Source organism: Lingula anatina, chromosome 1 (genome assembly GCF_051362555.1).
Source record: "Lingula anatina isolate TDL-2025a chromosome 1, LinAna3.0, whole genome shotgun sequence".
In the NCBI taxonomy this organism is placed as follows: domain Eukaryota; kingdom Metazoa; phylum Brachiopoda; class Lingulata; order Lingulida; family Lingulidae; genus Lingula; species Lingula anatina.
In genome coordinates this window covers 64,652,364-64,668,231 of record NC_141767.1, presented here as the reverse complement: position 1 = coordinate 64,668,231, position 15,868 = coordinate 64,652,364, and the positions used below count along the sequence as shown (strand labels likewise).

At 39.7% G+C, this 15,868-nt stretch overlaps 2 protein-coding genes across 2 annotated transcripts in view; one reads left to right on the top strand and one right to left on the bottom strand.

Moving 5' to 3' along the window:
• Positions 1–2,510: 2,510 nt before the first annotated feature.
• On the bottom strand, positions 2,511–6,748 carry LOC106161835 (uncharacterized). Its single transcript, XM_087017092.1, has 4 exons — positions 6,630–6,748; positions 5,741–5,901; positions 3,485–4,905; positions 2,511–3,257 (listed from the first exon to the last, which is right to left on the bottom strand). The coding sequence occupies exons 2-4, from the start codon at positions 5,898–5,900 to the stop codon at positions 2,511–2,513; spliced, it is 2,328 nt and encodes a 775-aa protein (XP_086873218.1). The 5' UTR covers position 5,901; positions 6,630–6,748.
• A 674-nt stretch (positions 6,749–7,422) lies between these two features.
• Positions 7,423–15,868, top strand: part of LOC106151331 (nuclear pore complex protein Nup153) — a 19,184-nt gene continuing 10,738 nt past the window's right edge. Inside the window, exons 1-16 of the mRNA XM_013524551.2 lie at positions 7,423–7,608; positions 8,617–8,760; positions 9,155–9,413; positions 9,717–9,869; positions 10,314–10,435; positions 10,673–10,783; positions 11,064–11,186; positions 11,453–11,512; positions 11,688–11,753; positions 11,962–12,095; positions 12,336–12,438; positions 12,909–13,136; positions 13,519–13,855; positions 14,198–14,365; positions 14,744–14,890; positions 15,186–15,586. Of these exons, the coding sequence (XP_013380005.2) occupies positions 7,531–7,608; positions 8,617–8,760; positions 9,155–9,413; positions 9,717–9,869; positions 10,314–10,435; positions 10,673–10,783; positions 11,064–11,186; positions 11,453–11,512; positions 11,688–11,753; positions 11,962–12,095; positions 12,336–12,438; positions 12,909–13,136; positions 13,519–13,855; positions 14,198–14,365; positions 14,744–14,890; positions 15,186–15,586 (2,634 nt within the window). The 5' untranslated portion in view covers positions 7,423–7,530. The remainder of the gene's footprint in view (positions 7,609–8,616; positions 8,761–9,154; positions 9,414–9,716; positions 9,870–10,313; positions 10,436–10,672; positions 10,784–11,063; positions 11,187–11,452; positions 11,513–11,687; positions 11,754–11,961; positions 12,096–12,335; positions 12,439–12,908; positions 13,137–13,518; positions 13,856–14,197; positions 14,366–14,743; positions 14,891–15,185; positions 15,587–15,868) is intronic.

Sequence of the window (15,868 nt, the reverse complement as noted above, 5' to 3'; positions counted from 1 at the left end):
GGCCCTTCGTTTAGAATTGTCTAAGTGAACGTTTTCTCTCGTAGTGGGTCGGGAATCACTCTTGTTTTCCGCTGAATTTTGTTTTTCTGCCTTGTTTTTATTATTGTGCTTATAAGCAAACGCCACGGCTGAGGGCCTTCTGTTGGCCAAAAGTAAAATTTCTGAATTATACTTTTCATTTGATGAAGATCTGCCGTTTGGCACACTTTCAGTTTTACTTTTGTGAGTGGGGCGTTTGAAAACAACCCCCGTGTAGTTAAAGGGTACCCGAGGATTAGAGCGGAGCTGGGCCGGAGTGACGGGGACAGAGTCTTGGTTTCCGCTAAAAGTTGACAACTCCGCAAGAGTATTGCCTAAAGCGTAAACAAACCCACGACAAAGATCTGGCTCACGTGAAGAGTCATGCTCTAATTCTGAGATATACGTTTGAATCCGCTTTATTTGATCCCCTCGGTGGTCTCCAAGCACCCGTTTCAGGTGTTCTATAACTTTTAATATACACTCCATGTCTGAGTCAGACTGTTCGTGACCTCGGTTGCGATGGGAAGAAGAGTCTTTCTCATTACCTGCCATTGCATTAACGAGCGATTTCTGACGCTTGTTGACGTCTTTCAACCTCTTCATTTCCTCTTTGTATCTTACAATATCCTGTTGCAATTTATGTACCGCATCCTCCTTGATTTTTAACTGCAGACGAATGCTAGACGAGTCCTCTGATGGAAGAGAGCCCGAATGACGCATTTTCTCCGCGTCATACATGATTCTTTCCTTATCTTTCTGTAGAAAGTGTATAGTATCGTCCTTCAGCTTCACATCAGTTTGTAATTTCTTTATCTGTGTCGTCAGTTCGTCTATTCTGTGCATTAGGAATTCGATGCGCTGGGCCGCTACCTCCATTCGTTGCGCAGCAGTCATATGTCGAAAGGGCACGCCATCGGTAGCTTTGATTTTGGGGCGGCCTTTTATTTCCATCGTCGTTGCCATATTTTGATTAAAAAGACTGGCGAAGAACTTTACCTTAGGTTCGGGCAAAAATTCCAGTGTCTACAACCTTTGAGGTCACATTGTTAAATCCCGTATAACTGTGTCATTTGAACGTCTCACAAGGATCAAGTTACTTCCACTTGTTGTATAACCAAATCATGATTATTGATGTTTTAGAGATTGACGAGATTTTGTGTCTGTCCGTCTTCTTAACATGTCCCTCTGGCGACTACGAACCTGTATGTTGTTTTATACGTGGCAACAGTGACTGCCGGTGCGACTTTAACCAATATACTATTACCCCCGAAGTTGTGATTTAACTATTTGTCTATTGAAAACATCAACACTGAACACGTAAAGGAGTTAATGCGCTGTATGAAAAAGCACCTGTAATTCCAATAACGACATTTAGATACTGCCAGTCAAGCGTCTACTATAAACCCGTTCTCTTCTAAGATCTTTATTCAGCACGTTACCAAGTACGAGGCGTTAGGAAAACACACATCACAATTTCATATTTCACTTTTCTATTCACGCGATTGTTCAGAAAGGCAGCATTGATGTTTTATTTACTGTACGCATTGTAATATGAAAGGGCCGAAAAATAAAGCCCTGCAAAGTTGACTTATCGTAATATACCAGCTAATGTACACACGTCTATAACAGAAAAAGCAAAGGGAAAGGCAGTGCTCATTATTTCACTTTGGACAAGTCTAATAACGTATCCATGCATTTCTGTTTTCATCCTTATTTGCATTTAAGCGGATCCAGGGGCGCCCCTTTCCTTTTCCAAAGCAAAAAAAGGGCGTTCTGTCCCCATTCCCGTAGTAAAAAGGGAGTAAGACACGCACTGCTGGCACTGGGCCAAGCACAAGCATGCACTGATATATAGTATCTGCCAATGGTATAAATTTTTATTCTGATGATAACTCCGTTATTCTACTAAATCATTTTACAAATCACGCAAAAAGAAGATAGATTATACATAAGGCAAATGTGAATATCCAATCAATTACTCTGATTGTGACCAATGGGACCAATCATTTTTCATTTTGACAATGAATACGACTGGAACTGAAAATAGATGGACAGTATCCTAATCAATTAGCAAAAAATTGATGTTTGCTCATCAATAGATGTTATCCTTTAGGCAGCTAATTAAAAATCATAAAGCGCTATCTTTTGGGAAAGTATATACTCAAGTGCTAACACGCTTATCATAGCTTTGATCTTGCTCCAATGATTTCATTGCGACTTATTTGACAACTTTTCTTAATACAAAGATTAAACAAAATACCCAATTTTATCGATACAGGGCATTCAGGGAACTTATTCTACTGCCTTTTGTTGAGTTTTTGAGATTGCATTAGTTGCGTCTCTCGATGTACTTACTATTATTAGGAAATCTGCGCGAAGCATTTCTGCAAGCAAGCAATTTTACCGTAAACGCTGTTAGAGTTTGGAACTCACTTGCGCTCACTTGGATACTGGGCATTAAACTTTTATTTAATAAGTTCAGTCTAGGTTCAATCCAAATCTATGTCATCAACAAAGCGCCGACTTTCCCCACCCGCTCTTAAGCTTTCCCTCCCACTAACGTCTTCTCCCGAGGACGACTGGCCAGGCAATGGCACACTCATAGAGTTGTAAAACTGAATGATATTACTAACGTCCACTTTGGGAAACAGTTCAGCCATATCAAACCTGTTTGGATCATTGTGCCCTATCTCTTCCATGGCACGTATAAGCAAGGCTTCTTCGTTGCCTGGGCCAAAGTCGGGTTGCTCCACAAGATATTTGTGAAATCGCACTAAAACACGAAGATCCTTCAAGACGACTGCTCTCATGTCTGTAGCTTTCATGGCAGCGACATTGTAAATATATTTCAGATAAGACATGCCTTTCGATTGCCCAATCACCTTTCGTAACATTTCTTTGCTCAGATTATGCTCCATGACTAGTTTTCTATATTCATTCGCCACAAAATGGAAATCTGGGTCGGTTTCGTCAATTTCACTTGTACTTGATGCAGCCTCTATGGCCTCCTGACTGACCTTGTCATATTCCTCCGTCCATCTGTCGTGAAAAGTTTGCCCAGGAGTCAGGTTTAAGTTGACTGGGGGTTGGACCGTTTCCTCTGGCAAGCTTCTGCTGGCCACAGATATTGCTGTTTCTTGGATATCGTGTATAAGCGACTTGAGGACACCAGTGGGGTCGTTTATAATAGAATCGAGTTGGGTTTCCAAAAAAGCGAACTCGCTTTCTGTTAGTTTCTGGAAAAGGTTGAGGCTTGGAATAAAGTAGTGCGCGAGCTGGCGTTCTCCCACAGCAAAACGAAGCTTTTTCAGTATCAGCAAGATCCAGTTGCCGATGTCGCCATCAGACCAGGAACCCCCGTCCGTGTCTTCAGAAACCCAAAACAACGTGGTCTTGATGTGGTAAGACGAGAAGTTCTCCGTATTGGGTTTAAACAGCTTCTGGTGGAGGGCCTTCAGGACACGATAGCATCGCTGAGAAGGTTTTCTGTAATAGGAAAACCCAGTCTGAATATGCTGTCGGGGTCCTCGATTTCTGCAACATCTGGGTGTTTAGCAACTACATAAAAACCCTTCTCCAAGATATCAGATACAACATGTTGCGGTGGCCATTTCCTCGATCTTTTAGGCCACAAGCTTGCCACTTTAGGCCATCCAGTACACTTCAAGGCAGGGACTATATCAACATGCAGTTTGCGAGGATAGTCACGGACGGGAGCGACATGTGCCTCTTCCTGGTTTGTGAGCGGCGGCCCTGAACCGTCTAAAGGGATACGGAAAACGTCCGACTTTGGCAGATCCTCTTGCTTAAATAGACCAATAAGACCACCCATCGTTGAACTTTGCTCCTTATTCAAACCAAGCATAAAATGCATCAGCCTGGGGCCGAAATACTCTTCGGCTCTCTTTTTCGTGATGGGGATGTTACCTGACTTCCGATCATAAAGAATTTCTTCGTCACTGCCTATGCTCCGCTGAGCTTGCAGTGGTTCCTCGGAAATGCCCGATGAAGCACCCATTTCAGGAGAGACATCAGTGGAGGTTGCAAAAAGATTATCTTTTTCACTATAATTTTCTGCTTCTTTTGCCTTCTTGGTGCTCTCTGCCGATGACATACCTATGCATGATAATGTGTCGTTTTCAGAAATTTGGTTGGGACCAGTGGCAAAAGTTGAATTTTCTAGTGGCACTGGAGGATTTTCATGTGGACAGTTATGACGGCAGGTCAGTGATGGTTGCTTGCCACCCTCTTCTTCTCTATCTACAGGTCTTGTCTCGGTCTCAAACTGCCTCACCATTTGGATCCCTATATCAAATGCCTTTTTAATTGATTTGATATATTCAGAAAATTTCAAGGGCCGCCCTTCAAGTTTTTTTACTTCGGCTGCTGTAGCTCGGTGGAGTTCGTTGAACCATTTCTTTTCGCGTGGACCGTATGTTCTCCCTGATCCAACTAAACCGGCTATGGTCAGGTTCTCGGACACCGACTTGGCCAACGGTGTCATCGCAATACCCACTTTTTCCAGCTGCTTGCTTGGAGACGAGAGGGCCGATGATAATTCTAGGGTATGAGCCGCTGTGCCGTATTTAAACACCAGATCTAACTTAAACTCTTCGAGGTCTTTTACGATCTGACCAAAAAAGACTAAGAGGCCCTGGACAATCTGAGACAGCCTCTGGGGAGTTTTTGCCTTAACGCACCTGCTGTCTACATAGTGCTGCTCCCCGCGAGGGCCGCAGTCGAGCCGAATTCTCACGGATCCTGGATGGCCGGGGACATCCTCCATTTGCTCAGCGTCGGGGATATTTTCCAGGGAGGCCACCACGATATCAACGTCTCCAAGATCGTCTGCTTGGTAGAATTTGCCACCTTGAACACTGCTGCCTAAAATAAAATAATTTGCATGGAATTTTTTAGAAAAAATTCAGCTACGTACGAATAATGAAGTGCGTATAGTTACAGTTGGTTACATCCCTATACGTCCCCGCACCGATACTCCCCCGCAGTATCGATGCGGGGAAGCAATGATGTGGGGGAGTATCAGTGTGGGGGAGTAACGGTGCGCCTCCATCCGCAATTTTACAGGGGATGTATCGATGCGGGGATCTATCGGTGTGGGGTCGTATCGATGCGCATAATACACAAAAATTTACTAAGGGAGATTATTGGTGTTGGGGACTATCGGTGCGGGGGAGTAACAGTGCGGGGGAGTAACGGTGCTGGGGAGTATCGACATGACCCCGTTACGGTATGTTATCATTCCTCTTATTTTGGATGTTTAAGCTACCTTTAGATAGGACATGTTTCTACTAGTATCTTTCATAGCTGTCACAATCATAGCACTGTTTGAAATAAATGGTTTGATACTAGAGTATAATACAGGATTGAATCAATGATAATCAATTGATAACATACATCAAGCACGCGTTATCTTTAAAGAATGGCTACATTAAATCACATGGATAAACAAGAAAGAGAGATAAAAGTAAAATGAAAGATGATTTTCAGTTTTTTCTTCCATTGCTTCATGTATTAGTAGCAATCGGCATACTAATATTTTTGTTTATTTTGAGAAAATTTATTGTAAATAAAAATGAAACCGACACAAAGGCGAAGATTTCAAAGAAGGAGAAAATACAGTACATTCTTTCTCTTACTCTTATCTAGGAATAGTTGAATAAATAAGTGATTAACACGACATAAAATACTGCATATAAACCTGCTACTGAAATTTCAGTCTTCCCGCCGAAATCTTCATGAAGCTTCCCAATAGTGGAGAAAGCTTCCACCACCATTTGGTAATACTCCTCCCACTCAGCAGCCTCCTGAAGAGGGTTGTCCACAAGACTTAAGCACAGCCGATTGAATTCCTCACCCATTCTGAAACCGTTAAAATAAGTGCCATTGAAAATATAAACCTGGTACAAAACATCAACAAAAATTAAGTACTTAACTTGAAAAACAAAACATCACCAATTTTAGATACTATTTAGGCTCTGTATGGGCCATGAATGTCTTGAATTTTTTATCTATTTTAAATTGTTGAGGTCAAGTCGAAAGTACGTGCAGTCTACTTAAGTAGTCAGGCCTTTAGGCAGATCGAGGTTGAAAAATGACAAAAGATCCACCCTTTGTTTTGGGAGACCATTTTACTACATGTACCCTGGGTGTCAGCCTTTTTGGTTCCAAACAAGCAAGGCAAATGCCTCGACTACCTTAGTCGGTGACTAGTAGACCTAGAAATGGGAGCCTGGGGTCCCATGTGATATGATTAGATTATTGGTGAGTAGAATGGTACCTGCATAGAGTATAAGGAAATGGACTTTGGTTCCTAGCGCACTACTATTCCTGTCAAATTTTGACATTGCTTCCTAGCTGTATCCCAACATTCATCCTCCCCCCGTTTTCATTCCTACTAGCCCAGCATGGTCTTACACACCACCAAAAAGACAGTAACATTTGAACTTATTCAAATACATCATAGGCATAAATTATATAAAATCCAAGGATTTTCTGAACTGTAATAGGGCCAAGGGGGTGTTTGAGCCATTAATACATAGGCCTACATCTCAAATGTTTGAGGGTGGGGGGATGGGGCGATAACTTACCTTTAATCAACTTGTAGGTTTACTTCCTTGCTAAACAGCTCACCTACAAGACGCCCGCCACGTTTTATACAGGTAAACTGAAAGGGGAATTTTTTTAGACAGGTAGGCTAAGGTTCTATGATAAGGGGATTTTTGATCACGTGATTATATTCGTTCTTAACAGACAGTTTTAACTAAACCCGCTTAAGGAAATGTAGTATAAATTCAGTAAATTTGGGAAATGTAAGCCAACGCCTGATTGCACACTTCGGAATGCTATCCCAGGAACTGCGATCAGTGGATTTAGCGAGGGGGGGGGGGGGGGGAGGGGGGGTGTGCACATGTGATAGGCCTATACTTAGGCCCTACCACAGCGTTGCTCGCGTTCACAAAGATTGCATTACAACCGAACTAATTAAAATGATACTGAACGTCTCTTAAACCACTTAAAGGGGTTTAGTATATGGCACATGCTATTATGGAGTAAAATGTACAAGTATCGCTCTTTACGGTCTTTTCCGGCGTCCTTTTAGGGGTTTTCCTTACTCTGTAGGCCTAGAGCAGTGCCAGTAGGCCCATAAATCAAAAAAAAAAATTATTAATAATAATAAGACCACCGACACAATAGACATTTTAATCAATGGTCTGGGACATAAATAAGGATTCAGTTTTCAAATAGATAAATGAATTTAAAGTTAATTTGACAGTGAGGATGGAAGGAAAAAGCACATGTTGAGTGCGAAATCAGTTATCGGAGTTAGGCCCTTTCTCCGGTTTGGGCTTCTCTTGTGAACCACATGGTTTGTTACAGCCAATCACATATCTTTAATTATGCCGCCATCTTTATTGTAACAACGTGAGAGGGAATTTCTTAAATAGATCGAGTTTTATTTTATTTTCAAGTTGCATCATCAATTTTACAATGTCAAACGCAGGTGGCGGAAAGGTTAGGCAAACGCGAAGAAAACCGTCGACTGATAAGCCATACAACAGACGACAGGTAATTTTGATTTAGATGTTCACTTGTGCTTTATTCTCAAACGAAAACTGCCACTGGCCCGAGTGACTGCCACACACACTGTGGTGTTCAGAAAGGACGCTTGTTAAGAGAATACACTAATAAAAGCACCCCATATCATTTTGCTTTGTGTTGTATTGCCTGTTTGCCATGTTTGAGAACAAGATGTTTATGTCCCTGTTTCATTTTGACATTATTTTGGACGTGTGATTGACTTTTCCAAAGTAACCTCGATTCTTCAATTGAATTCGTTGAGATCTAAAATTGATAAAGGGTGCTTTCTAAATATGGACTTAAATGTGTTTCAAAAAAGATCTCGCGTTTCTTTTACATGTGGTGGGACATGTAATTAAAAAGGGCACACCATTACTTTCATTGGTTTTAAAGATTTGTAGCATTGACTACATATTTTGTAGGTTTCTTGAAATAGTCTTTTAAAGAATGATGACAAAGTCATATAACCTTGATTTTCTGTGTCAAAAATATTGCCTCCAAAACAAAAATTTACTCGCAGGACAGGGTAAAATAACTTATTTAGATAGAAGCAAAATAATATTCTAGCACTATGATAGTGACAGACTTGTTTCCAATTCTTTGTTCAAGAGTTTTTTATACATTGTATTTATGTATGTATTGTATGTATTGCATATATTAAATAACCCAAAATTTAATATTATTAGTTGTAAATTATTTGTTTTTTATGTAAGAGCAATTATCGGGTATTTCTGTTACCAAAGCATTGTCACATAACTTTTAGGAACTTATCAGGTCACAAACTAAATTGGGTCAGAGTTTTAATCTGCTTTTTAGACCAAATCCCTTTTTTTTTTTTTTTAGTACATTTGTTTTACAAAAGCATGCTTAAAATGGGTGCAAGTATATCTCTCAATGCTTAGCTGAAAAAAAAGAGAGGGCAGTGTTAAAAATGAGTAGCAAATTGGCAGAATTAGCAGCATATTTACTGGATGAGTTTTCACTTTTCTCTTTCAGTCTCTGCTGAGCAGAGTAACAGATACAGTAAAAGATATCCTTTCACCATCCTGGCTAGTTGATATTGTATCCAGTGTTAAAAAGAAGACCTCACCTCAACTTGACACAGTAGAAGAACACAATGACAATGGGGAAGACCTGGAGGTTAGTGTCTGAAATCCCATATATGTGTATAAGCACTCTAGCTGAAATATTCACTTGAATATTTCTCATTTCTTTATGAAGATGTGTGAGTCACCTAGGTGAAATAATGTGATGATCATGATATGAGCATCCCTAATTAGAAACTAGAGGAAAGAATTCCAAAGTAATGTAGACTTACTGGTCAGTGATTGCACTGGCAGGCAACATTGTCTGAGGTGCCAAGAATATCTATACATATGAATAGTGAAATGTGTCATGAAACTATGCCAAATATAGAGGACTGCTACCCTGTTATTTATAGAATAGTATTGATGTTGATACAAAAATATCTGTGTACTCTGATAATAAGACCCAGCAAAAAATATGATAACAAAAATATGATTTTTATTTCCAGGAATCCTACCTCCCACCCAGGGCAAAACCTCAGATGCCACCTCACATGCAATCAAAAGCTCACCCAAGCCAGCCTTCTTACCAGAGTAGTAGTGTATTAACTGAAAGGCCACTCTATGGAGGTTCCTCACTTGGAAGGACCCCATTCTCTTCATTTAAACCTGACCTTCACACCAGCACCCCAGGGACCTCTGGGGGACACATTCCTTTCCCAGTATACAAGGGGCAAGGGGAGGATCACAGGAGAGGGCTATCTCATGGTGAGTGCTAGGGCCATTGGTATGAGGAGGATGTTACTGAATTTTTCTATGCAACTCTATGCAACCTTATGTTGAATGCCAGTCCAGAATCATGATGCACCTTAAGAAAAAAAATGGCTACATAAAGTCAAGTGCAAGCAGTCCAGAAAAGAACAGCTGACTTTTCTGTAACTGACATGTCTGAATCACCTGTTATCACAGGTGTTGGTAAAAGTCATTTTTGCAGGAAAAAATGTTTGAAATATATAGAAATAAGCTCTCTATCGAAAGTGTCATTAAGTCCTGTGTTTATGTCTCTGCCAGTGAGTTCCCTGATCCCAGAGGCAGACAAGCCTGATTTTAAGAGTGAGATGCTACAGCTCCAGGAGGCACAGCTACAACAACTGAGGGAGGACCTGGGTGGCAGTGTGGCTGTCAGGGAAGAGATGAGTTCTACCGCAGTGGAGAAATCACTTGGTAATATTTTTATACACAGAAAGCCTTGGCTCATTGTTGTAAGATTTTTCTCTTAGAAGCTAGCCAGTTAATAACTTGAACCATATCATTGACTACTTCAGAAAAATTCATTTATTCACTGATTGGTAAATAATGAAAGCCCAGATATCCACATAGTAGATACACTGAATTCTTAAGGCAGTTTCCAAAACCTTTTTAGTCTACTGGCCCAAGGAAAGCAATTTTACTCTCATCTGTTTCGGGGCCATGTCAATTTCTCAAAAAGTTGATAATGTTATAAGGTTGGACTCATAAGTGTGAGCTATATTAAAAATATATGGAGTGTGTACATTAAAAATATAAAAAGTATTTGTTATCTTTGCAAGTTATCATTTTTTTCTTCAGAATGATTGCTTGGGTCACTTAGAAATATTTAATAAAAGTTGTTATGTTTCTCAATGACAGATATGTCCCAGTCGCTATCTGGCAGTCATCTGTGGTCCACCAGTGAGGTGTCTAAGCCACAGCCATCAGTGAGAACACACAGACCTTCCTTCAATGCGTCAATCTTTGGCTCCCCAGCAACTGTAAGTATATGGTTTGTGGGTGTGGGCAGTTTAGAGAGAGAGAGAAAAGAGAGAGAGAGAGAGAGAGAGAGAGGGAAGGGGGGGTAGGGAGGAGGGGAAAGAAGGTAATAAGGCCAAATAAGTGTGAAATGTAATACTAAAGAGAATTTTAAAGATTAAAGATTTCATATTGCTCTTTTGTCTGGACATAATGTTTTAATGTGATTATAAGGAATTTCAACTTTTTTTTTTCATTAGAATACATCACTATTTGGAGGTCAGAGCTCCCCTCACTACCCAGGGAGGACTACGTTTGGTGGAGCAACTTCCCATAGGAAAAACAGACTCAACTCCACAGCTCCATATCAGGTGGATGTTTTTTCATATCTTTTCATTTTTCACGATCAACAACATGCCTTTCATGGGCTGTGCACAGTGCAGTCTACAAAGTATGACTCATTTTTTTCCCCCACATGAATAAGTTTTGTGTCAGGCAACCCATTTCTGTCTGAGCAATTTATTGCCAGCTAAATTATATGGTGGTAGTATAATATCACATGCAAAATATTTTTATCTCCATATTTTTACCTGTGCAGTTTTTATATTTGGCATTGGTCATTGATTGAAGTATACTTTGTGAACATTTCAGACTGCTGCCCCTCTAAGAAGACAGGTGAAAGCCAAGCCTTTGAACAATACATCTACAGGAGTCACCAGTTCAACTGCAAAGAAAATTTTGGAAACTTTGGAGAGAATGTCAACACCTCTAAATGTGTGTAAAACTGATAATTGATATTTTGATGCATTCTGAATACTGTTCAAGTAATGCCAGTTTTGCCATGCATTGTGTTTTGATTTGAAAAGTTTGCAAAACGTACAGAATTAGATGTGTTTGAGTTTGCCTTATGTAATGACATACACTGTTTGCAGGTATACAGCATTGAAGTCATAAATCAAAGACATTATCTTAAGTAGAGTTCTGGTGTGTAATTTTTGCCACTTTGAAATATATTCACTTTTAGTTTTTGATGTATCTAGGATGCCAAGAAGATTCCAGCTTCATCCCTCAGTATTGCAGATTCTCCATTGTCTTTCACTGTAAGCATTATTTCATTTGAAGTAGAAACATTGAGTTCAACCTTACAGGTGTTTTTCTTAGTAAATGATGTGAGATTTTTGTCAAGTAGTTACTTAGGTACTTACGCATTTATGATCATTATAAACCCTTTAATTACATTGTGTAATTATTATTGATATTTTAATTGCATTGCAGCCGGCCAGTTACAGACAGAGGCGAAATCAACAAAATCACTCCTTGACCAGTAGAAGTCAGCTGAAGGTAATTTTGAATAAAAATCCCAATGTTGATGTTCATTTTAAAATCACATTTCACATATTTATACAGAAGCATTGTATCAGAAATAGAATGTATCAGTGGACCACGTTGATTCAGTTTCTGATAGGGCTAAAAGCTGACACTTATTATAGACCTGTCAGGACTCTTTTGTAGGAAATAAATATTTTATCTCTTTGATTCTGTTATTCAGGCCCCACCAGTGATGAAGCTTAACACCCCATCAGCAGCCTCCATTGCCAAGAACAGACAAACATTTCCACAGCCCCCTCCTCCAGAGACGGCACCTAAAATACAGGAGAAAGCTGGAACATCAACTGAGTATAAGTAAGAGTAGGGACTATGCCTTTATAGAGAGGTGTCATTGATGTGTGTCCAAAATCAGGGACTTTATCTTGTCTGTTCAGTTTCCTTTTTTGCTGTTGCTATTTTTAATTAGTTTTTCAAAAGTAGATATTAATTCTTTAATGACCATTTGTTCAACAACAAAGCATGTTCATTATGTTAAATGAAAGTACCCCTTTTCATCCCTGTCATAAGTATAACTAGTTTACTATTTATGCCTAGGGTTGGAAGTACAGATCAACAACCAGCTCTCAGTAAGAGCAGTGGTAAAATGAAGAGAGAAAGGGCAGGTCACTACTCAAGGCAGGGCGAAGATGAGGAACAAGTATGTAACAAAAGCAAAGATTCTTTGCTTTAGGTGGTTTTCTCTTTTTATGTGATAAGAAAGTGTGGAATGCGGCTCATTTTGGATAATTGCTCAAAAATTGGAATTTAATTAGGGCCTTTTGGCCACTTCTTTATTGGCATTTCCATACCCTATCCTTGCACTTTGTTCAGAATTTCAGTGAATGTGAAGAGTTTGCAAGTATCGGGTTTTGTTCTAGCCTCAGATCTATCTCATATTTTCCTTCTTGATTATTAGTTAGTTGTACTGCTTTTACGTAAAGGTAGGCATGAACATTATCACCCTTTTTAAGTGATTTTAACCAATGCTGCTTGGTACAAGTGCTTATACTTAATAAAGTCTTCAGTCTAGTTAAGGTGTTTCAGAATCGAATGTTAAAAAAGTTAGCAGTGCCAAGTATGGATAAGTGCTGTGACTTCTAAGAAGTAGACTTGTGGTGTTGTTTTTAGGTTGTCTTACCAGACCTTCCGACAAGCTTTAAATTACCAGTAAGCAGTATGCCCAAGTTTAACTTCATGGGATCTACAGGGAACACTGTGAATTCCGCTGACAAAGGGCCCCCTGTTCAGGCCAATGGCAGTATAGCCAGCTCACCAACCCCAGGGTTCGCCTTTTCCAACCCAATACCCCAGAGTTCCTCCGAGGCTCACCAGGGGTCACTCAGTCCTGTCAAACAGGTAAGTTATTATGACACACTGGGGTGATTTTTTGAAGGACAGTGCATTGGGTATCAGGGAGATGAATATGAAAAAAAACTATCTCAGGAGTGTTCCATAATATTCTAGAACTGGACCTGTGAACTGAGAAATATTTTTCAGGTGCCATGGAGACCTTTATCAAAAACATTCCAAAAAAAATGATTTAAAAAATGTAGCAGCAGCAAGTGCTTTGGCTGAGCAAATACAGGTGCATTGTTTAAAATTTGATATCGTTCTGTGTAATATGATGTTTAGTTCCAAATTTCTCTTTAATTTGATTATTGCTTTAAGCAATAGAAAGGATATAGCATAGATTTACTAAAGTATGTTAAGTAAATAGAAAGAAAAAATATTTTTACAGGATTTCAAGTTCAGTTCTCCTATAGCCATAGGAGAGTCCAGCAAGACCACAGGTGCCCCCACCTCCTCGAGCGTGGCCACTGCAATCCAGTTTACCTCCACCTCAACAGCAACCGCAGCATCCACAGTATTAAACAAGGACTCCAACTCTGTGCAATTTAACTTTGGAAGTGCAGCTCCTTCATCAAAGGGTGCACCACAGACCACATTTGGGTTTGGTAGTGGACCTTCAAGCCAGAGCTCTGTGCCACCTGCAGGTGGAATGCAGATGAAGTTCACAGCTTCACCTGTAGCACCCAAACCTAAGCCAAAAGCTAATAAATCTGAACCTGAGGAAGGTAAACAATCGCTTTTTATAAGGATGAGAATTGTTCTACTCTTTTCTTTCTTTTGTATGTGTTTGTTTAGTAAAGTATTATAGTATTAAGATTTTGTATGAAATGTTCAAAAATTGAGAGAATCAATAGGCAATATTATTCTTGTATCTTACAATTTTTAGTTCCCATTCCCTTTTACTAATGAATATATAAATGATTGTGAAAGTTGATGTTTCAGTTGTTGATGCAGGCAACAACAACTCAATCCCTCGCTGTTTTCTCCTTACTGATGTTAAGTTTTGATATACTGGAGTGCTAATGACAAAAAATCAACAGATGACAATCAGATCTTTCCAATTTCAGATGGCTTTGCCTTTAAGCCAGCAAAAGAGTTGAAGAGCGGTAGTGTTATGGATATCCTGGGCAAGGGAACAACAACAACAACTACAGATGCCAAGTCTTCACCAGGGACTGGAATAGCCCCAGCATCTTCACTAAAACAGGGCAGTGTCATGGACATACTGGGTAAAGGTGAGGTGATTTGCAACTGGATTTTTGTATATGATGATCTTAACATCATGTTGCATGTTTCAGTTTCTGTTGATTTTGAGTCATGTTCTTTTGTGTAATGAGTATTTTGACAGCAGGTGCAGTAGACTCACATAATATAGACACGTATTTGGGACTAGAAAAATTTGTTCAAGATTCCTGTAGATTTGAGTTGGGCAAAGTTGATTGTTCATTGCAGTTTCAACTTATAACAAGGGGAAAAATCTTATTACAAGATTTGTTTGAGACAAACAATGATAAGCGTTATATGGCGATGATTTATGAGGTGTCTAGTGAATTTCTAGAGAAGCACTGAAGTGAGTCACAAATGAGTCATGTTATCAAGTTCTGGTTTTTCAGCCCCAGAAGTGTCACAATCATCTAGCACATTAGTTGGGTTTGGAGATAAGTTCAAGCCTGCAGCAGGCAGCTGGGAGTGTGACTCGTGTATGGTGAGGAATAAAGCTAGTGACAGCAAGTGTGCAGCCTGTCAGTCTGCCAAGCCAGGTAACTTCTAGTCAGAGTAATTGACTTTTTACTCCTTTTCAATTAATACCAGAATATTGTTAAAAATTAATACAATTGGATATGGTTTTTATGCAGTATGTAGCAAAATGGATTTTTTTTGTTTGCATTTAATTTACCCCCATGAAATTCATTATAAGTGTCATCTATTTTTAAATGATGTTCACTTTGGGATAAGAATTATGTGCAATGTTATCAGCTGGACAGGATATGCGAAGTTGTCTGCTAAACTAGATTTTACTGCAAAAGTGGTATTTATTTATTTATTTCATCGCAGGGTCCAGCACCACTACCTCTGTAAGTTCAGCCCCAGCACCTAATACAGTCAGCAGCTGGGGAAGTTTAGCAGATAAATTCAAGGCTGCTCCTGGAGCTTGGGAATGTAGCACTTGCTTGGTCAGGAACAAGGATTCAGCTATGGAGTGTGCTGCTTGTGGGACAGTCAAACCTGGTCTCCCCACCAACAGCTCTACAACAACAACCCCAAGCTCAAAAACAGACACTTGTCCCTCTGTACCTCCTATAAAAAATAGTTTAGGGAGTCTGTTCAAGAAGCCAGAAGGGAGCTGGGAGTGTGGTACGTGTATGGTGATGAATAAACCTGATGCCTCCTCTTGTGTTGCCTGTCAGACGCCAAATCCAAATGGTGCTAAGACGCCCTCTGTTAAAGAACCAGAGGTGAGAACTTATAATATTTATAAGTATATGAATTCTGATATCTTGACGAGATGTGGCAATGTAGGGTATTTTCCTGGTCTGTTTCAATAGTTAATTTAAAAGCAACTGTAACTTTTTTCAACTCCATCAAATTTCCCCAAAACTGCTGTGCTAGATTCAATTTGGTAGATTGTAGCATGCTAAACAATTTGATTATGATGAAATGCTTATGTATGATAGAATCAACTACAGTTCTTTACACATGGTTCTTAGGCTCTCAACTTTGATTATATTGTGAATCAT

What these genes read in the sequence shown, in the direction of transcription:
- LOC106161835 (XM_087017092.1), bottom strand. Translation starts at nt 5,900, where the DNA reads ATGGGTGAGGAATTCAATCGGCTGTGCTTAAGTCTTGTGGACAACCCT. An exon ending in GACTGAAATTTCAGTAGCAG is followed by an intron (nt 4,906 to 5,740) that starts GTTTATATGCAG and finishes ATTTTATTTTAG; the next exon opens with GCAGCAGTGTTCAAGGTGGC. An exon ending in ACCTTCTCAGCGATGCTATC is followed by an intron (nt 3,258 to 3,484) that starts GTGTCCTGAAGG and finishes AACCTTTTCCAG; the next exon opens with AAACTAACAGAAAGCGAGTT.